This window comes from Mus pahari, chromosome 5 (genome assembly GCF_900095145.1).
Source record: "Mus pahari chromosome 5, PAHARI_EIJ_v1.1, whole genome shotgun sequence".
Taxonomy (NCBI): domain Eukaryota; kingdom Metazoa; phylum Chordata; class Mammalia; order Rodentia; family Muridae; genus Mus; species Mus pahari.
This window is the reverse complement of record NC_034594.1, coordinates 32,178,435-32,199,852: the sequence shown is the minus strand read 5'-3', so window position 1 is coordinate 32,199,852 and position 21,418 is coordinate 32,178,435. Positions and strand designations below refer to the sequence as shown.

The 21,418-nt window shown below is 43.5% G+C and overlaps 1 protein-coding gene across 1 annotated transcript; it reads right to left on the bottom strand.

Moving 5' to 3' along the window:
* Window positions 1-314: 314 nt before the first annotated feature.
* Nemp2 (nuclear envelope integral membrane protein 2) lies at window positions 315-20,037 on the bottom strand. The gene is made up of 9 exons (XM_021198717.1): window positions 19,897-20,037; window positions 13,306-13,421; window positions 10,831-11,062; window positions 10,641-10,713; window positions 9,483-9,576; window positions 8,669-8,783; window positions 6,421-6,646; window positions 2,992-3,168; window positions 315-2,517 (listed from the first exon to the last, which is right to left on the bottom strand). Exons 1-9 carry the CDS (start codon window positions 19,988-19,990, stop codon window positions 2,379-2,381), a joined length of 1,266 nt encoding a protein of 421 aa, XP_021054376.1. The 5' UTR covers window positions 19,991-20,037; the 3' UTR covers window positions 315-2,378.
* Between the last annotated feature and the right edge of the window lie 1,381 nt (window positions 20,038-21,418).

Genomic DNA, 21,418 nt, shown 5'->3' with positions numbered 1-21,418 from the left:
TGATATGATTTTTAAACCATTTAAGTATGGCCACCTATACTGCTTCTCACCCACACATTTGGTGTCGAACAGTCCAACTTGCTTCAAACAGGATGCTGTTGTGAGGCATCTGTTGTAAGCAAGGGCACAACGAGGGTTCTGCTGTGTGTACATGCATGTCTGTGAAGGTGTGAAACATAGCTCCCACTGAAGAGCGGACATTGGCTGCTTCAGAAAAGGAAGGAGGAAGGTCAGAAGGGAAGGACTGTACACTGTTTGGTGGGCATTAGAAATGTCACTGGTATTTGTCATACACACCGACTCGGAGCCCAAGGAACATTTCACCAGAAATGTTTTAATTGTTTAGCTTCTCACAGCTCTCACAGAACAATCTGACAGATCCATGATTCTTTCCAGAAATAAACATGCAAAGCAGCCATCCCGAAAGATGGCCACTGTCTTCATTGTGGGTACACCGGCTTGCTGGTGCTGGGAGCTGCAGCTTCACAGTGAAGTCCCAACCGTGGGGCTGTCCTGGTGGCTCAGGGGGTGCTAACATGTCAGTCACACACAAACACATTCTATACTAGACAAGCTGCGTAGTGAGAGGTGAACATGGCAATGCACAAGCACTGATACAACTGACCTGTTACATACAACACCCATAAATAAAGTTACTGAAAAAGAAAACCAGATTAAGCTGTGGCAAAATGTTACAACTCCTGTCTATTTTTGCAAAATAGTTGCCAAAATGAATAGAAGCACATTGTTACACACAAGTGTTCATGCCTGTGTTTATGTGCATGCAAACTCAGAGGAAGGTATGGCACTAGAGTTATGATGGCTGCAAGCTGCCATGTCACTCATGCCGAGGACGGAACTCAAATCCTCTGTAAGGCTCTTTTTAGCCACTGAGCCATCTCTCCAGACCCCATTCTTTGACGTTTTAAAGTCAACACGTAAAGGCACAGATTGACCTGAGTGAGGTTTCTAAGAAAAGGAAAAAGACTCCTGATATCACTACATATGTCTGTCAAAAAGCAGAGGCAGAAACACTGACATGGAGCTTCAAAGAGAGAGCATCATTTGAGAGTGACTATAGAAAGTTCCAAAGTCAGCATCACTCTCAGGGGATGACAGTGACCAAGTCTGTGTCTTGTCCCCCTCCTCCTCTCTCATGCTTTGTGTTTTTGCTGTTGTTTAATCATTACAGTACATAAGATAAAACAAGCTGACTTTCATTCTCAGAGGATCAAGCAGCGACCTGTTCACAGAATGTCCGCCACAGCCAACTCTTAAGGCTATTTCTGCCCCTTTCCTTGGGCCCAAAGCCCAGTTTGTCATTCATTTAATCCTGAAGTTTATCATGGATCAAGAAACAAACATTTGCTCTCACTAAACAAGCAAAACAAAACAAAACAAAACGAGATATCACAAATCTATTTAGTGGGTATTAATTGTAGACATATATAATCAGTTTTAAAAAAATAAATCTCAAAATGTCACAAATGCTTCCATACTTTCAATTTCATATATAAAAAGTACAAAAATCATTTTTAATATGTCTGCATATAAAATCCTGTCAAAACACCAAATATAAGCCTAAGAAATGTTTCTTTTTAGTCACAGTTATTAAAACTAAACAAAAACAACAACAACAAAAAACCTTGGGGCACCACCTCGAGACCAAGGCTATAGGGAGACAGCCCTGAGCCTGCATGGGAAGAAGTTTATACCTGAGTCCAGATGCACCAGGGACTGCCAAGGCTGCTGACGACGCTTTTGTTCTAACTCTCAAACCTAAATTCCACCATCAATAGCATTTCCAAACATGAGTTCTAAAGATTATAAGTCTCATGAAAAATGGTTTGTGGTTAGTAAGTTAGAAGCCCTGTGCATGATGTCTGCCTTTTAGGAGACCCACAATGCCTTTGTAACATTAAAGACCGAGGAGCCTGCAGAATGTATGACTCTGAGTTAACCACAGCCAGCATCAGAATTCTTTCAACAGCACTTCCTACTACCATGTGAATGGCACCTTAGAAAGCACTGATACTGGGGAACCGGTATGGGGGAGGGGAATGACGGAGGGCAATAACGCAGCCTTTTGGGCCAGCTCCTGGGCATCCAGAAGGGAGTTAGTGTCCGGTGAAGGGAAGGTAGCAGGTTCTGTTCACTGGTCCTAAAGAACAGGTTTGCACTGTTTCCGTGAAGGTCTTCATTCAGGGCATGTGGCAATGACACTTTCAGCCTTTACACCACCACGGCAAAGCTCTCTTGCACAAATGCAAAAGAGTTTTTCCTTATTTGCATGGCTTGATTTTTCTCTGAGGTGCATGGGTCCCACCCAGCTGGAGTAGGATCTTGGCCTTTTACTTGCATTCCTGTTCAGAGTGAAGTCAACATGCAGGTAGACTGTCAGTCTGCAGGCTAAAGAGCTGCTCTTCCAAGAAGGCCCCTCCAAGGCCATACTGTTTTTCATGTGTGCTGACTTCCTCTGGTGACAGGTGGCTGGCTCCGAGAACAAACTCTGCAAACCTAAGAAAATTTTGTTTTAAACGGTTAATTTTGTCACAGAGGTTTATCCGAAAGATGATGCATGCCTCTCCACTTATCCCCTTTAATTAAATTTGAATTTGCGTCAGCTGAGGATAGCATTTAAACCTATACAGGGGACAGCGTATGTGACTTGTCTGTAGACTGCCAGGGGGAGGTAGAAATGTGGGCAGGATTATGCATCACACAGGCGGGCGTACCAAGCCATTCCTTCAACTTTCCCTGTTCCTTCTGAATGGAGTGGAGTGTTCAGAATTCACTGTCAATGCCTCGCTCAGACCCACATGGCTCCTAAGACCCCAGCAGCCATCCTGGCAGGCCAGAGCACCCAGGAAGTAGAACTCCCACAATGCTGGTGTAAGGTGTAACCAAGAGGAATGGTTGCTTCTAAGCAGAGATGTATGCTGCAGCTACTACGTGATTTTCAAATCACTTCAAACGTGAGCTGGGACTTACTTTTTAGGAGCCTGGAGTCTGGAGACAGCCAGCCAGGAAGGGAAGTCAGGCCTGCAGCAGGCTTGGCGTAGTTCCTCGAGAGCGCTGGCTGTTTCAGCTTCAGCTTGTTCCCTGTACTCGTCGTCCGTGAGGTGCCTCGCCACCTGAGGTTCTGCTGGGAACCACGGCCTCATTTTCCTAAAACACATGACACGTGGTTGCCAGATTCCTGCCCAAATCAATCCTTGTAATACACAAAAATACGCACCTTACACACCAACAGTCATAGCTGGGAGGTCCTTGTATGGCAGCTGCACTTTCCAGAGTCCTGCCATGACTGAGGGGTAAGGTTGGGCCCAGTGAGCCTACTGTGCTTCACTCTTCTGTCACTGCCATAGCAATGGCCTAAGGCCTTAGAGAATCAATTTCTGATTGAGATGTTGATTATATTTTTTTTTACTGATTTGTATTCAAAAAATTAGACAAAAAGTCTGGCTTCCAGCTTTGTCTGCTGATTTTCTTTGGCAAGCTTTCAATGTGTCCTTTCATTAAGACCAACAGGGAGGAACACCACTTACTACAGTATGAAGAAGCTGGAATTGTGGGGTATCACTCCCACCTAGTGGTGGTGCCTCTGATTAACCTGACACAGAAAGGAGGAGACTCTGCAGAGGATCCATCAAGGAAAGGAGCTTGAATTAGTTCTTCTTTGGCTGCATACACATCAAGAGCTCAGAGGCTGGATGTTGTGTTCCAGTCAGGAAAGGGATAAATATCATAAAACTATAGCAATCTGTACTTTAGGAACTCGAGATGCTAAAAGAGACATATGGCACCTGAACGAACGAACTGGACTGAAAAGTGATATTGATTTTTTTTTTTTTAAATTTCTCTTCTCAACAACTAGTCAGGTTTCCTACAGGAAAAACCCAGGCTCTGACCCCGAACACTGGAGCACAACCCAGTTTGAAGGTGACCTCACTGTCTGAACTTGGCCAATCCCTTCCTGGTTCCACCGCACTGTGTCACATGGAAAGGACAGCAGAATGCTTGCCTCATCAGCCACTGAAGAGATGAGATGGGATATTTACACAAACTGCTCAGTCGTCATCAAAAGAACAGCTATTATATATTAACATAGACACAAAGAGCACTTTGCAAACTAGAAAGTGTGATAAGAAAGTCAACACATTCTTTGTCTGGTTTATTTATTTAACCTGTAGGCTCCTACTTTAGTCCCTACTTTCTCATATAATTATTCCCTACCAATGTGCAAAGTAGACTGCATAGGAGTGCATATGGATTGCTATAGAATGCCCCACAGACACATAATGGAGCCATCGTGCAAATGAGAACACACTTGCTACTGGCAAGACAGTTGGGTAGCTAAGGGAAGGAGAAAGGAGCTCTGTGTTCCTTGGGCCACAAGCCTGGCAGGCTGTGCAGTGGCCGGCCTCCTCCTAGTGGAGGGGCCTCTTCTCAGATGGGGGCCAGGAGAAAAGCCCCTTGGTCTCAAGGCCTCCCACTTGCACTTTCATCCCATGACTACCTCGTACTGTCACTAACGGTTTACCCAAGTGATGCTGTCACACGCACAGCCACCAGATCCAGAAACTACCTGTCACTGTGGAGTCTGCTTCCTCATAGCCAATTACCAAGCATCTATTAACTCCCTTTGCCAGCCTTAACCTCACTTTCATACTCCAAGTCTCTCTCAGTGTCTGCCTGGACCACAGCAATGTCTGAGAATGCCTTCTACTGTGGGGACTTCCCTGTTGACCCTATGCCAGAAAGCAGATGGGTCTACCCCACCAGCCACCAATTACTCGTCTCTAGTATTCCCGGTGAAGTTTACTTTGCATTAGGTTAGCTGCCAACACTTTCAGTGAAAGAATTACATCTAAGTACCAGTCTACACTTACAGCTTCCCTTGAATATCGGACCTGAAGGCAGAATCCCCATTTTTTCAACCATCAATTCCTGCTAGTTTTAAATGCTGCCTTTGTGATGGGGGTGCGGTGCAGAGTTTCCCATAGTCCTGTTGGCCTATGCCTTGCTCCCACCTGGGCCCAAACTTTTGGACTTATACCTTCTGCCTAGACAGGAGTCAGTGAGCGAATGGAAATGCACAGTGCTGAGCCCCACACCAAGCCCCACATGCAGAGCCAGGCTGGACTCCTCAGTGAGCCCATCCAGTGCAGTTGAGCACACCTCACTCACTGTACTGACAGTGCTGTTGCCTGATGATGGCTTTATAGGGGGCCTTTTCTCTGTCAGGAGTGCATTCCACATCTGTTCAAGGGTTACTCTAGGTCATTACTTAAGAGTCAACCCAATGATATCTCTTCCAGGAAGTCCTTCCTGGGTTAACACTTTAGTTCCCGAGCAAGCTGTTTTCATACTTAAAGGATACATAAGTGTTAGGGCTAGAAAGATGATTCGGTGGCTAAGATTCAAACTGCTCTCCAGAGGACTGATGTATGGTTCCCAGCACCCACATCAGGTGGCTCCCAACTATATGTAACTACAGCTCCACAGGACCTTCTGGCCATTCTGAGTACCCATGAACATATGGCAGACACACACACAAATACACACACACACACACACACACACACACACACACACACACCTTTTAAGGCAGCTGATATATAATTGCATGCCCACATCTCTACAATATACATCATCAAGAGCGGGACCACCTCCATCTGTGTGCCTGACACAGCCGCAGACTAAGGAAACACAATACACTACTGTGTCAGCATAGGTTACCTTATCTTTCTGTATCTTCTCGAGGCTAAATTTAAAACCTAAAGTGACCTCTTACTAAAAATGAACTGAGTAACTCCTTCCAATCATCCAGGATACATTTCCCCCTAATTCCTCTCTTGGAAGCACAATTAATATCACCATGTCAACATTGGCTCTAATGAAAAGAAATGTATGATAAAGGTAGAAACGTTATACAACCCAGAGCCCAAGCAACTTCCTCACTGATTCTAGCGAGCTCTAACCTCAGAGTAATTTGTGTTAAAACTCAAAGAAGATGGAGCAAACGCTTAGAGCTCTTGATGCTCTAAGAGAAGTGAGATTAAACATAATTATGTGGCTGGGCAGTGGTGGCTGCACACCTTTGATCCCAGTGCTCAGGAGGCAGAGACGGGTGGATCTGAGTTTGAGGCTAGCCTGGTCTACAGAGTGAGTTGCAGAATAACCAAGGCTACACAGAGAAATCCTGTCTTGAAAATCCAAAGCAAACCAAACCAAACAAAAACCAACAAGGACAAAAAAAAAAAAAATCCCCCAAACAAACAAAAACAAAACAAACAAAATAAACAAACAAAAACCCATAACTACTTGTAAGATGTAACCAAAAGTATCTCTTAAAATAATAAATTAAACCAAAACTCAAAATGTCAGATTTGGTATCCATAGAAAAAAGATACCCACCACCTCAGATAGCTGAACGCTCTCAGTAGATAGTGCAGACTCCAGGAGAACAGAAGGAGGGTCAAAACAGCATAGGCAAACTGAGGCGCGGCCACACCAGTATAGACCAGAACCAGGGAGAGGAATCTCAGTGTCCACGTGAGAAGGTCTCTGCTCCCCTCATCAGCAAGAGGCCCGTGACTGTAACAGGCGGCAAAGCTACAAAGTCCAACAACCAAGACATAGCCTAGAGACACAGAAGAAGGAAGGGCAAGCGTTTAAACCAGAGCTGGAAAACTGAGGAAGAAACCCTGACAGAGCCCTGGCTGAACAATAACATCTACCAGTTAGCTTTGATTTCAAAAATTAAGAAAATAAAATCTTTTCTTTTTTCAATAAGGTTTGAAAAGCATATCTTACAGCTCATTAGTCCTTGATTTGAGTGAGCGCACAGGCTGGCTTTTAAAGATAGATCCTTACTGTTATCTGTGTGTGTGTGCCTGAGCAAGTGGTAAAGTCAGAAGACCTTCAGACACCCTAGAACTGGCTCGCAGGCAGCTGTAAGCTAACCAGCCCAGGTGATGGAAGCTAAACCCCAGGCCTCTGGAAGAACAGCAAGCACCCTAAACCACTGAGCCAGCTCTCCAGCCTGACACGCTAGCTTCTGTAATAATTTAAGATATATGCTGATTATTATGATAATAATAGTCATATCTGTTTTTAAGTCCAGTGTCCTGGGTGGACAAGTGGTTTCATGGTTGCTTTGGTTAAAAGTAAGCCAGTGGGTATCATACTTTGCTTATAAACCCTAGATTTAATTTTTAACTTCTAGTCACTAAAGGAGAATGTAATTTTACAGAGGACCAATCAGGTAGCCATTCTTTGCTAGCTGTGCCCAGTCCATCATTACATCTGATACATTGTTCCCAGATGGGAAGTATACAGCACTTCTAATGATTTTCACCGTTAAGTGCTTAATTTGTTTCTAAGCAAATCTAAGATTCAATTTTTTATTTACAGTAGATACTAAGGAGGAATAAATTAAATTTAAAACGGGCCCCACATCAATCTAGAAAGTGGAACTTTCACAGGATGCCTTACTTGGCTTCCCTAGCACCTCTGTGATGAAAGAAGCTATGATGGGGCTATTACTATTGTCTGGCCTCAGTGGGAGAGGATGCACTTAATCCTGTAGAGATGTGATGCCCCAGGGTAGGCAGATGCCTGGGGGGAGGGGGACCCTCTGAGAGGCAAAGGGGAGAGGGTAAGGGGTGGAAAACTCTGGGAAGGGGAACCAGGACTGGGGGGCAACATTTGGAATGTAAATAAATAAAATAATTAATTTTAAAAAGCTATATGTAATAAAACTAAACTGTACTTGGGGGGGGGGGTAGAAATTATGGTGGATTGGTCATAGCAGAAGGTTCAGCACAGCATCCAGGTTATATAGTCAGCCAGCACAGGTAACTCAAAATCTAAATATGACCTGTGTAGTAGGTGATTCTATGCAATTATGAATCTTTAACATCTAAGAGTGAGGTTAAGGATAGAACTCAGTGGTTGAACAGATGCTGAGTGTACATGAGGCCCTGGGTCCAATCCCCAGCAATAACAACAATAAGTAATAGTTATTCAGTTATATAGAAAAATGCTCTTGTTTCTTTAGAGACAAAAAAGTAACTTATAGGAATATCTCACGTTATGAGTAAATTATAAATACTTAATATAATAGGAAAATAGGCTAAAAATAAAGTGTTCAAGGATGAATTGCTTTTCTTTTAGCAACGGTATCCTCATATGTGAAATCTGATGTTAATGGGTCTGCAATTACCATTATTTCCTAACAAAATGGAAATTTGTAATATAAAACAAGAAAATTAAATGGTATTTTTATCCTCTCTGTTTCTGAAAAGTCAAGTTTCATTAGTAACAATCTCCCACTTTTTATACAGAATACATAAAGAAAGAAAACTGACAGATGAAGAGAACCAGCTTTTAAAGAAGCTCCTGTTGTACAGCTTAGATGCAGTTCAAGTTCAGCCACAATTCTCAAGTATTTTTATTCTTTTGATGATTTGTACAGACAACTAAGAATGGTTATAAAGGAAAATGAGATCTAAATGAGTTCAAACACCAACTATGGTAATGAAATACTGTATTATTTTAATAGCACCTTTCCTTAAATCAAACGAAAATGTGTGCCCAGAAGCCCCCTGCTCGTGCGTCTCGGCCGGGCTGATAGACAGGAGGTTCTTGTGTGTTTACCTACCTAATACATACATTCTGTTTCCATACCACAGCCACTTCAGATCTTCCATCAACTGGCATAGAACATAAACTGAAGCAAACCAACAACCAATCATTAGCGCCCCAAATGTGCTATACTGTGTGCGGGAGAAAATAAACGACATAATATACATAGATAGATATATATTGGTTCATTCACTCTCATAAAAATAGAAGCACACAAAGAAATAATCTACGCTTAAAAGGTCTACGTCAAATCTAAGTCAAGTATTGATCTAATCCAGAGTCTCTCTGTTCAAGGATGATCCTCTGGGGAGGAGAGCCATTTTCACACAAGAGCTTAATGGCAGGCATGCAGGCTCAGGCCTCCCCTGCTAGAATCTACATCCCCAGCTGACTAGCAGGCACACTGAAGCTGAAGAGAACTACTAGAAAGTACTTAGTTATCTCAAAATAACGCTGCTATTTAGTTTTGATCAGAGTAACCATAAAGTTACCATCATGAATTAATATTTATCCTTTGGAACACTATTTTATTGAAGATATAGAGGAGGGACAACAAGAACAAAAAGCCCAGATGTAGGACCGCTCATATACAATGCCCTGAAGATTCAGGATCATTCTTCCAAGATACATTTCACAAACCAGTACCAAAAAAATGTCACTAAACTTAATGTAATCCTATGCATTACTAATAAATAAAAACTGACTTTTCAGAAACAGACACATTTTAAGACCAATTTATATAGCAGAGGAACACATTTGAATTAGGTAATTTTTCATATCCATAAAATCTTGGTTCCCATTTTGTACTCATTTGCATATAAGAGACCTACCTTTGGGATGTGTTTCTTAGCCATCAGAAGGACAAAGACTAATGTCATTAGGATACCTAACACGGTACCCGAAGAGTAATAGAAAACAGGGCTTCTGTCAAGACAGAGAAAAAAGCCACATAAACATCAACCAGCAATTTCAGCAATAAAACATGAAAAAAGTTCATAATGCTCAATGTGGCAGTAATAGCCAGTAAGGAATATTAAGAAAGAAAAACTCTAATCACATCTATTATAGTTAACACTGAAATTGGTATTTGAACATTTCAGTAAGTAGACTGTTGCGGAGTGTCTAGCTATCTTCTATAGTCAGAATGTCATCCAATAATGCTATGCGCTTGTCACAAGTCAGACACTTGCCTGAGAACTCCCAGATACCCACAGCTAAATCAGAGGAGAAAACTGAGATATCAAGAGGTTAAACGACTGTCATGTGAGCTGGCTGCTGGAGGATTCAGAGCGGCCACCCAGCTCATCAGCATGCAGGGCCTAACTTCTAGGCTTTTCTCTTCCTGCTGTCCATCCAACACGCAGTCAGAAAAGCTGGCAGATAACACTACACATCCCTGATGGTACCATAAAGAAAAGTTCAAGAGTGAACAAAGACAAGAACGATGCAAAAATATTCTTATTAAGAAGCCTGGGCAAATTAAAAAGTAAATATTGAGAGGAGAGGTGGGGTTTATAGGCTAAGTTACAGGAAACAAAATATCAGGATAACGGGTTTATCCAAGAAGCAAGTATTTGTCATGTCTAATATCCTACACCAGAGTCACCAATCTAGGAGGCAAATTAATTCAATCAACAGCTAGTGCCTGGTGTCAGAGAACACGAGCAAACCCCAGCACTCAAGCCAGTGACGATGGCTGTGGGCTCTGTAACCAAAAATGAACAGCAACAGAATAAGTTCACATGTGTGTATATATGTAAGATAATGTAAGCAAAAGTACTCTGCACCATGTATGTATCTGTTATACAATTACTTCTGTCTTTAAAGTTGAATCAAATGCTACCTTCAGACCTATCACTTGTAAATCCTAGAAGAACCACAAATGCAGAACAGTGCGCAAATACTCAGCACAGAGTCACAGACAACCTATAGGCTTTTAAATCAGAATTTAAATTCAAGTCACTACAAATATAAAAAGGGGCACTTACTGGCTCAAGGTCTTTGCGTAAAAGAAAAGGAAAATGCCTGTCACAAACACAAGGAAGAGTTTGAAATCCACAACTGGAAAAAAAAAAAAAAAAACACAACCAATGTTTTGTGTTAGTAAATAAAGTTGCAGAAATAATAGGAGAGTCAACTCATTGAATGTCCAGCTAATTATAATGAAAACAGACTTACTGTTTCGATTCACGCTTACTGTGTAGGGAAGTAACCTCCCGACAGGCTTCACAGAGAAGCACACAGTTTCTCCATATGGACTGAAGATTATGGTTATCTCCTTAGCCTCCTCTGGTGCCCAAAAGTTATGAGTCACACATTTGATAAATGATAAAATGCTTTCTGTGTGCTGGCAATTATGACTTCCTGTGATATATACAATATTGAGCAGGCCCGGGCTGGTTACTGTCACCTACAAAACAGGAATGGATCAATCCAGGCAGGTTCAAAACCTTCCCTTTGGCACCTCAAGACACAAACAGAGGAGTAAGATGCCAGAACTGGCTGATGAAAATACCATGATACACAAGACTGGGCTCTGGTTCCCAGTGGCTGGGACTTCACACACCTGCAATTCAGTTCACAGATGTTTTGAGGAGTGGATGGCTTGCCAGGTGTGGTGGCGCACGTGGCTGTAGTCCCAATTCTTGGGACTCTGAGACAATGGATCGTTAGTCTGAGGTCACATAGTCAGTGACATGGAAGTGCTAGAGACCTTGGTTAAGCAGCTTTAAGTGTGAGCACCTGACTGAAGAGAGAGGGAGACAGAGCATGGGAGACCTGCAGGCTGCAGACACCAACTTGAAAAGGAATTTTATCAGATTAAAAAGTAGAAGAATCAGCCAGTGCAGAGAGGACTGCTGCTGGGTGGACCTGGGCAGGCAGAAGTGTGTGCGATCCAGGGCACAGTCGAGGCCTCAGACATAAAAATCTCCTCGGTGGCAGACACTTCATCCTAACAAGCAAGGAGCAGAGCGTGTGCCTACAGGTGCTGACACGTGGGCAGCTGGTAAGAAAAGAGCTAGTTCACAGTCATTTCCAATTGTTTTTCCATTTTTTTTTTTATGACCTCAATCTTTATTTTGTTTTGTGTTGGCCATCTACTGCTGGACATGGGGCCTGCCCGTAAGTGTGCTTTGTATACCAGTAACCTTTCACTGGAGAAAACTAACTTTTCCTTTATGAAGCTATCAATGGGAGGCAGCTTCTCAGTTAGAGAGGGGGGCTTGTGTTCACTTCCCTTCTCAGTGCTGGGACTGCCTGCGCTTGGACCTGTGAGGGCCCTGTGCAAGCCGCCTCAGCCTGCAAGCTCATCTGACGTGCGTCAGTGCTGCTGTGCCCAGACAGTGCTGCTGTGCCTGAACGCTCTTGTTTCCCTGGTGCCTTTCAGCCCCTGTGGGTCTTACAGTCTTCCTGCCTCCTGCTCCTCTGAGGATGTTTCCCCCACTTTTAAAGTATGTTTCTTCTATTTTAAAGAAGTAAAGGAGCATCGGGCAAGAATGAAGATGGGAAGCAGGTGCTGGAGTTATGAACTCATTTGTTGAACATAGAATGAATGAACAGGAGTGTGAGATATGAAGGACTGCAGCTTTCATGTCCCAAGAGCTCCGGGCAAGGTGGCACAAGAAACCACATAAGCCTCAAACATCTTATTTTCGGTATGAGCTGACATCCCGTCCTGGACAAGGTCAAACTTATCCCTCAGCACACAGCACTCTTCCCCAGGCAATCTTTAGATAATTCCCATCACCGAAGACTGAAATGTCCCATTCTCAGTGAGAGGTGCTCTCACCACTTTTAATTACTACCTTAGATCATGTCCCTCAGAGGTCAGCAACCCTCCAGTACTGCCTGGTTTTGTGTGTCAACGTGACGCACTAGAGTCATCAGAGAGGGAGGAGCCTCAGCTAAGTAAATGCCTCCATGAGATCCAGCTGTAAAGCATTTTCTAAATTAGTGGTTGATGGGGGAGGGCCCAGGGCATTGTGGGTGGTGTCATCCCTGGGCTGGTGGTCTTGGGTTCTATAAGAAAGCAGGATGAGCAAGTCAAGAGAGGCAAGCCAGTAAGCAGCACCCCTCCATGGCCTCTGCATCAGCTCCTGCCTCCAGGTTCCTGCCCTGCTTGAGTTCCTGTCCTGACTTCCTTAAATAATGAACAGCAATATGGAAGTATGAACTGAATATACAAACCCTTTCCTCGACAACTTGCTTTTTGGTCACGGTGCTTCAGCACAGTAGTAGCAACTCTAACTAAGACCCTTGTGACCCCCCCAGCCATAAAATTATTTTTGATGCTACTTCATAACTGTAATTTTGCTACTGTTAGGAATAGTGATGTAAATATCTGTGTTTTCTGAAGTTCTTAGGTGACCCCTAAAGGGGTTACAACCCACAGGCTGAGAACCAGTGACTTAGATGGTGTATTCATTTGGAATGGTCAGGGGAGGGCCTAGGTAGATATAAAAAGGAATTAATGTCCTTTCCCACATAACTTCCCCTTAAGCCACTGTGTGCTCATCAAATTAGCTTTTATCTTGATATATTCACTTGATAAATAAAGCCATATAAAATGTATATTTAAATCCCAAAGTGGTACATTTTAATTCCACATTTTTAAGTCATGATAAAAAAAAAAAAAAAAAAGCAGGCCCTAACCTGCACAGTTGACCACACGTGAGTCCACTGGATTTGTGAATGTTGATTGTAGCAATAGCAGTCTGACATAGAAGTTTTAATTAAGTCCATTTCCTTCAGAGATTTACATCTGGGAACTGAAAGATAAAAAAAAAAAATGAAATAAACGGGTTACCTAAGTATTTAATTTTCCAAAATCCCTTTTTAAAAATGTGCTCAAAGGGAGATTTTCATAGTTTTTAGTATTTTATGACCAAAAATTCTTCTCCATGGTGACCATGGTCCTTTACTCTTCCCTATCTAGCAGGTGTCTGTCGGCAAACAGCCCATCCAGAGTCAGTATACAGTTAGGCCGCCTACTGAGCAACACACATGCACTGATGTCTTTGGTCCTCAAGTGATGGCAAGAGCTAAGGGAAGCTTCCTGGAGAAGAAACTCTAGCAGAAGGCTCAAGAATAAGTCGCAAGCATAAGACAGCATCAGGACTGACAGATGACAAATGTGCATAGTATTAAGATGAGCAAAGTCACGGTGGCTCAGCTTAGGGACATCTGGACAGCTGCAGCTGGAGGTAAACCATAACCACTTCTACATAAGGAATCTATACTTCACCATGAGAGCAGAGCACAAAAACACTTCAGGGAAGAATAACAGACTCAGTGGGAAAGAGATGACACTAAGAAGGGCTCAACTAAATTGCCTGGTAAAGTGTGAGCAAAAGAAGCACCAAGTACCAGGCAGAGGCACGGCAAGATGGGGCTTCTATCAGCCAGGCCCCACGGTAAGGAGTGGACGCCGTGCCTCAGGCTATGAACCGAGGAGGGTAGAAGAGTGGATTCAAGAGCTCTTAGGAAGACCAATCGGCACACTCCGGAGCTTCCCTGGATGAAGGAGATGAAGGTATCTGGCGAATGGGGAGATGGTGAGGCACTTATCCAGATCTAAGCGCTGATGCAGAATAGGAAACGAGCATGGAGTATTCACAGGTACAAAGAGAAATGAGCCTTTTGCCCCATTCAAAGTACAAGAAGGAAATCTGTAGACAACCCTGAATTGAAGTTAGAGCAAACTGTTATAACAAAGTTGGGTAAGGGCCGGCAGCCACTAGTTGGTCATTATACTGATTTAGAGAATAACGTTGAATAGGCTCAAAAGGTACCTGCCCTAGCCTGAAATATATTTTGTGACAGGCTGAAGTGAGGACAGGCACAGTCCCTCCTTGAAACAGCTGAACCAAAGTGACAGCTCAGTTATATAATGACCCAGGATATTCTACTGTGACAGATGAATCCTTTCATTTTTTTCCTCTTAGCACAGTGATGAAACGCATACGCTTTTAAATTTATCAACCATCTGAGCTGAAAATACAAGAATCTAGGTCAAGAGCCAGATTTCAAAGCAGTAAGAGGATACTTGAGAGACTCTTAGTTAAACACAGGATACCAAAAATTAAAAGTGCATTCCATCATGGTACACCTATACACAAGAACCCAAAGTGCTATGAACACATAACACAGCCCAGGCAGAGGCATTCCTGGGTTTAACTGAGATGCACACAGCTCAAGGCCAAGGGCAGCATGCTGGAAGGAACAGTCTTTGGATGTCTAATACCAGAAGTGAGCTTTAGGGCTGGAGAGATGGCTCAGTGGTTAAGAGCGCTGGCTGTTCTGCTAGAGGTCCTGAGTTCAAATCCCAGCAACCACATGGTGGCTCACAACCATCTGTAACGGGATCTGATGCCCTCTTCTGGTGTGTTCTGAAGACAGTGATAGAGTACTCATATAAATTAAATAAATAAATCTTTAAAAAAAATAAAAATAAAAAAGGAAGAAGTTAGTTTTAGAAAAGAAAGAGGTCAAAGAAAGCAGGCAGTACTTGAGCTGCTGTGAGAATACAATGACACACCCTGGAAGCCCTACCTGTTGAGCCACAGAGGAGAGAATGGAAGGTCTCAGGCTGGCCTTCCCATATCGCATGCTCTCTCTCCTGCCCGGCTCTGAATGGGAACCAGAGCTAAACTGGGCAGCCAGAACTGGAAACTTTGTACAGTGAATCCTTCATAAGGGATCCATTTACCACTGGAGAAGAGCATGTCCCAGCAGGAAAGGTGAAGGGCATGGGGCCACAGGTTCACAACCCTAGTGTCCCAGAACTTTATACAAAAAAGTCCCTGGCAGTCTGGCACTAGGTGCACTTCACGCGAAGGGGGCTTTTTTAGATGCTGCCAAGGGTTCTCCCTGTAACTCTCCTAGTGAGCCCCACTATTTAAGGGCTGAGCCAACTCCCACATAAAACTTTGTGTCCATGTCCTGCAGAAACATCTCCTTGTGAGGAGTGAAAACAAAGGCTACCGTCAAACGAAGGCTTTTCACAGGGTCCCACGGCCGTTTCCTAAGTCACTGGATACATTTAGCTCCTAAAAGCAGGATGAAGGCTGTGAGTATAGTGCCATAGCATAGATGTAGGAACAAATGCCTGTTAGTGCAAGCCACATCCGTTTTGCACTTAAGCTTACTCTAACAGCCTTCTAGGTGGTCTCCCTTCTTCCAGAAATACCCCTAGGATTCCCTCACCACCATTCTTCTAAACAGGCACACAGATCCTTTGAAAACTTCACTTGGGATCCATTCTATTCCTCTAATCGTTTCTGCTAACACCAAGACAAAAAATCTACCCTCCTTTCAAAAGGCCCGAGTACCTCTATAACGACTTCTTCCTCTCTCTCTTGCTTGATGGCTCCAGACAGATCAACCCACCAACCCTCCTCAAAGTACCAGCTTACTCCTGCCTCAGGTCTCCTTGGATTGCAATTTTCTTCCCCCAGATCCTGTGGAGGCTTACACCTGTCGATAGCTGGCATATTTGTTTTCTCTTCTCTGGAAGGCCCTGTCTGAGCCATGTCTGAACACGCACACCCAACTACGCTCACCTACTTTCTGCTGACTACACAGGGTCCATCTTACACATGCACTTCTTACCTTACTGTCTTTATATGGAGTTACTAAATCCTGCAGCATTCAAATACCTGTCACTTGCGTGTGTGTTGCAATCTGAGAGGATTAGAGGATTATCTGAGCAAGAACTGCCCAGCCAGTGAAAATATAACCAATTTCCCTGAAGAATTGCCAGCACAAGAGGAAGTGCACTGAGCCCTGCCTTGAAACCTCCCCAGCAGTATCCCTCTGTGTTCAGCCTGTCCCACGCCATCCACTCCAGAGCCCAGGAAGCCAGGGGCATAGACTACACCCCTCTGTACTCTATCACCAGTACACCCTAAACTAGAGGGTAAGGCTGGCTACACTTAGCCTCTGGCTCAGGACTATATCTTTCTTGTTCCTCTCAGATGAGGGGGCCAAGAAGTGGCAAGAATTTTGGTTTTGACATGAGTGTGTGTATAAGACACTTCCTGGTTAGAACTTGTTCTGGATTTTCCCTATCTTCAACAGATTAAGGAACATGCAGACGGAATTAATCACTTATATTACTAAAGGCCTCAAGTCAGGTTTATGTGAACCAACGAGACAGACCCCTCAGTTCACCTTAAATATCATTCAGCTTAAAAAATTCTGTGGCTATTATTTTCTACTATCTCGGTTATTTTGGGTCAACCACGATCCAAGTTATTAAATAGAAAATTCCAGAAATAAACAATTCATAAGCTTCAAGTAACTGCTGAGTTTATTGTTAGTACTGTTGTATTATTAGTCATTGTGAATCCTTAACCGTCCTAACTTAGACATTGTTTCAGTGGGGCAGGAAGGGCACACATGGGGCTCAGTGCTCTGTACTTGGGGGTCTCAGAAGGGACAAAAGGAGCACTACTGTACACATTTTTAAAAACCCTTGTATTTCCTGCTTTGTTAATAAGTCAAAAGTAAATGGCTCCTTAAATGCTTTTCTTGCTATTAGCTTCTTTAATGTCTCAGTATATTTAGCTTAGAGTTGAGTCAGACATATGGTAAAAATATTTAGTCAAAACCTGAGGAGCAGATAGTACTTAAACCTACTAATAGAGTCTTCTAAAAATGAAAACTACAAGCACTTCTCAAGCCTGAGCAACTACTTCCCATATAAAACCAAACAAACACAAAACCAAAAACCACCCTTCCCCTCTGGGAACCTAGCCTTCCACAGTCTGCACACCAGGAAAATGATCCTCTAATGCGACCAGAAGTAGAACACAGCAAACGCTGCCGCTGTCTTCATGAAATTGGCTCCTTCTTCCTTGTGGGAGTTCAAGGATAATGAATGGGTCCAGATGGAGTTACTATCTTTCTTGGTATTTAGTTTAATTCACATTTTTTTCAAAGATGTAAACTACATAAGTAACATCTCTCTTGTACCAGTTTGTTGTTTTTAACCTAAATATAAAACTTGATTTTTATTTCTCCAGTGTCATGAGAATGGAATTGAAATTAGCACATCCTAACTAACACGCATACAGGTCTGATTCTACCTTTAGACATTTTCTTTTGCCACAGAGGAACTTCAAATGACCTCTTGTTGGGGTGGAAGCATGGGAAGCCATTCCAGAGCCTCATCTGAAGGAAAGCTGTGTTCATGGATCTGACCTACTGGTTTCATAATAAGAGTCATGCTTGATTTGACGTTTCTCTTCTATGACAAGCATCTGCCTTTTCTATAAATAGGGTATCAGAGGGCTGGCCTTGGAATGGGTGTTCTTCGTGCCATGGCAGAATGTAGGTGCCCAAAGCAGATTCTCAGGGTTGGAAAGGGTCTTAGGCATCATCAGAGGCAACCCCCGCCCCCCAGTCTTCCATTATACTCAATTTCACTTGCTGAGGCTTCAAGTCTTTGTGTTCAACCAAGGTCTGAAAATATTAAATGAAAACAAATCTCTCAAAGTACTAATATGTAAGCTCAAATAATTTTCCCACAATATTTTATTGTAATTAATTGTAATAACTATCTCTCACTCTGATTTATAATTATAAATCTCTTGTTCTGATATATAATGTATATACACATATACACATATATACACACTGGGTGGGGGGGGGGACATGTAAGGTTCGGTACTGAGGTTTCAGGCAGCCACCTGCAGTGCTTTTTTAAAAAACACATTTCCTGTGGGTGAGAGAGATTATTATCCAGCTGTCTCATCAGAGGCCCTCATAAGACCATAGCTTTTACAGTAGCAGCAGTTCTTAGACCTAGCCAACCAAGGGTTCCCACGGTGTCACTCAACACTGCAGGACAGTGATCCCCTCCTATGTGAACTTAGGGAATATCTGGAATGGCAAGACAGAAGTTGCCATTTTTTCTTTTTCAGCTGGGAACTGGAATTTTATCATCTCCTGGGTATCTTACACTTCTCAGACAGAAAGTCCTGGTGAACACTGACATGCGTCTTTAACACAACTGAGGACTATTAAGCCAGGTGCAACAGTACAGCCCTGTAAACCCTTCACCTGCGAGGTAGAGGCAGGATTGTTGTACAGCCAAGGCCAGCCTGGTCTATATAAAAAGCTCCAGGTCTGCTAGGGCTATATGGTGACCCCTGTTTCAACAGCAGCAAAACTTGAAAAACTGAGTTCCTTGAAGCAAATAAAAGGAGAGGAAAATATTGAAATCTCATTTTACTGATGAAAAAAATCTGGTCTATAAAGAATACCTGTGTGGCCCTGGAGAATACGACGCCTATAGGTTAAATCAACAACTGCACTATAGCCCAAGGTTCTGAATGCATCTCTATAACTACTTCTATTCCTCTGCTGCCACGCCCAGGAACCCTCCTCCTCAAACTGTTTTATATTTTCACAAGTATCTATTATATTTACTACTAAGTCTTTGTTCTGTAGCATGTAAAATGGGCATGTATGAATAATCAGTACAAGACAATGCAGTTAGAGCAATTCAGCCCTGCATAGCACAAAATAGGTAATTAACACATTCCTGTTCAATGAAAAGCTGACCACAGACAGTCCCTAAGGTGTAATTCACTGCAAGATACTGGTATGGGCACAAGGTGTGACAGAAGCTAATGACTGCTTACTGAACATCCATTCTCTCTTTCTTAGACACCCTACTTTCTGTTGGTGTCGGGATATTACCCAATTAAAAGTCTATATCTTGACAACCTCCCTAGAGTCTATAAGTGGCCCATGAGATGAAGAATACAAACAAGCAATCTTTTAAAGGATGTAGTGAATGGCAGAAATAAATGTTAAACTCGTGGAAATGGCGTTTTGCGGTTACAACTTTCTAAGCCAGAATCTTAAGCACCCCAAACAGTAGCTCCCAGAGGGTTGCTATGCACCAGGTTCAATGCTGGAGCATCAACAGTATTTTGCATATGACCAGCTACCCAGGTCACAGCAGCCAATCAGAAACAGAATTCCGGTTTCTTTCTGAAGCCTTTATCCTTCTCTAGCCCCGAGTTTCCTGAGATTTCTGAAGACAGATAAAATAAGGTTTCAGACATAAACTGCAGACAAAGGGCCAGCTGTGCGGGTGTCCGGCGGTGTGATCCTGAACAAATCAAAACACTGAAGCATCCGATGCCCGCAGACAGGGGCGGGGCCTGCCCGCGGCCGCGCGTGACCCTGCGGCGCCGAAAGGAGGCCCCCCCCGCCCGGAGCCGGGGTTACCTGACATCGCTGCCTCCTCGTCGCGCACCGCGCCTGCTGGCAATGTAGCCAGGGGCTGCAGCCAGAGCACCAGCCACCACAACCTGGACGGCATCGCGGCCGGTGCGGCGGAAGTGGCGCAGCGGACCACGGGCGGGAAAGCGGAGGGAGGGGATGGCGGGGGCGGAGCCGGCTGCGGCCCCGCCCTTCCGCGGTCCGCCGGGCCGCTCTCCCAGTGGCCTCCAGGGGGCGATCACCTGCCTTCCAGATTCTTGCTCCGGCGCCCGCTTGCAGAGTTGGCGGGCAGTTTAAAACGCGCCTGAGCCCGGGCAGGGTTCTCAGGGCTCTGGTGCGGACCACTCAAAGGCAGGCTCTTTGACATGCACCCTCTCAGAAATAAGACCAGCGAGCCCCACTTAAACAAAAGCCCTGACTTGTTTGTTTGTTTGTCCCTTCACCTCTTCCTTTTTTTTTTTCTTTTAAAGCAACAACAAATTGAGAAATTTGGTGCTTAAATAAGTTGTGTCTAAGCTCATGAACACAGTACCTTTCAAAAAGGGGGGGGGCTATATAGGTTCGCTACTAATAAAGTGTCACCTTAATAGAGATCTGGAGGCTGGAGAGATGGTTCAGTGCTTAGGAGCACTTACTACTCTTCCAAAGGACCCGTGTTTCCCAGCGTGCGCATGGCAGCAGCCCCGACCATATGTAACTACAGTTTCATGGAATCCACTGCCCTCTTCCCAATTCTGCAGGCATATGGTACACAGACATACACACAAGCTAAACACCCATACACTTAAATTAAAAAATAAACCTTCTTTTAAAAATGAGATTGTATTTTTAAAAATTCAAAGATATAGTGAGTGTTCTAAACATAACCAACCTGGCAGAGATGATGGTTTCTCTAAAGTCAGCCTATTGAAACAGAAGACTCCAAGAAACTGGAATGCCGCTCAGGAAACCACTCTGGGGAGAAGAGAAGGCCACCACCAATCACAAGAGAATAGTCTCTCCTAGAAAGAGACTCATGGTTTCTGAGCCCGTACGGTTTATTGATGATCAGGATAGTTCTGTGTTAAGAGCAAGCCTTCTTTGGTCTCTGGAAACCTTTCAGTGTGATTTACTATTCCATACTTGAAACAGGGCAGAAGGGTGTGGTGGTAGCGGACTGTAATCCCACCATTTGAGAGACAGTTAATCATGGGTAAGGTGAACCTAAGAGGCATAGGGGAAACAAGGCTAGTCTGGTTACATGAGGCCTTATTTAACCTTCTTCTGATCCCCATCCCTGCCCCACCACACACACAAAGCTAGAGTAAGAAGTTGTGTCCTTTAATCTAATTCCAGTTTTCCACTAACAGCACTAAGCTTGATGTAATAGAAATCTTTTTTTTTAATAGCCCAGCTTCATTTTTTTTAATGGTCTAAATAGGAAAGAATGTCTCTGAGTTATCTAAAGGAGGCTTTAACCAAATGTCCCGTATATGTGTATAACTAGTATGTGGCTGTAAAAGCTTAGAGTTTTCTTTTTTAGGAAATT

Bases quoted from the DNA above. Each gene is read 5' to 3' on its own strand.
- Nemp2 (XM_021198717.1), bottom strand. From the start codon at position 19,990: ATGCCGTCCAGGTTGTGGTGGCTGGTGCTCTGGCTGCAGCCCCTGGCT. The intron at 11,063-13,305 runs GTTAGGGCCTGC...CCTGTTTTGTAG, and splicing joins ACGTGTGGTCAACTGTGCAG to GTGACAGTAACCAGCCCGGG. The intron at 8,784-9,482 runs GTAGGTCTCTTA...TCCCGCACACAG, and splicing joins CTAAGAAACACATCCCAAAG to TATAGCACATTTGGGGCGCT.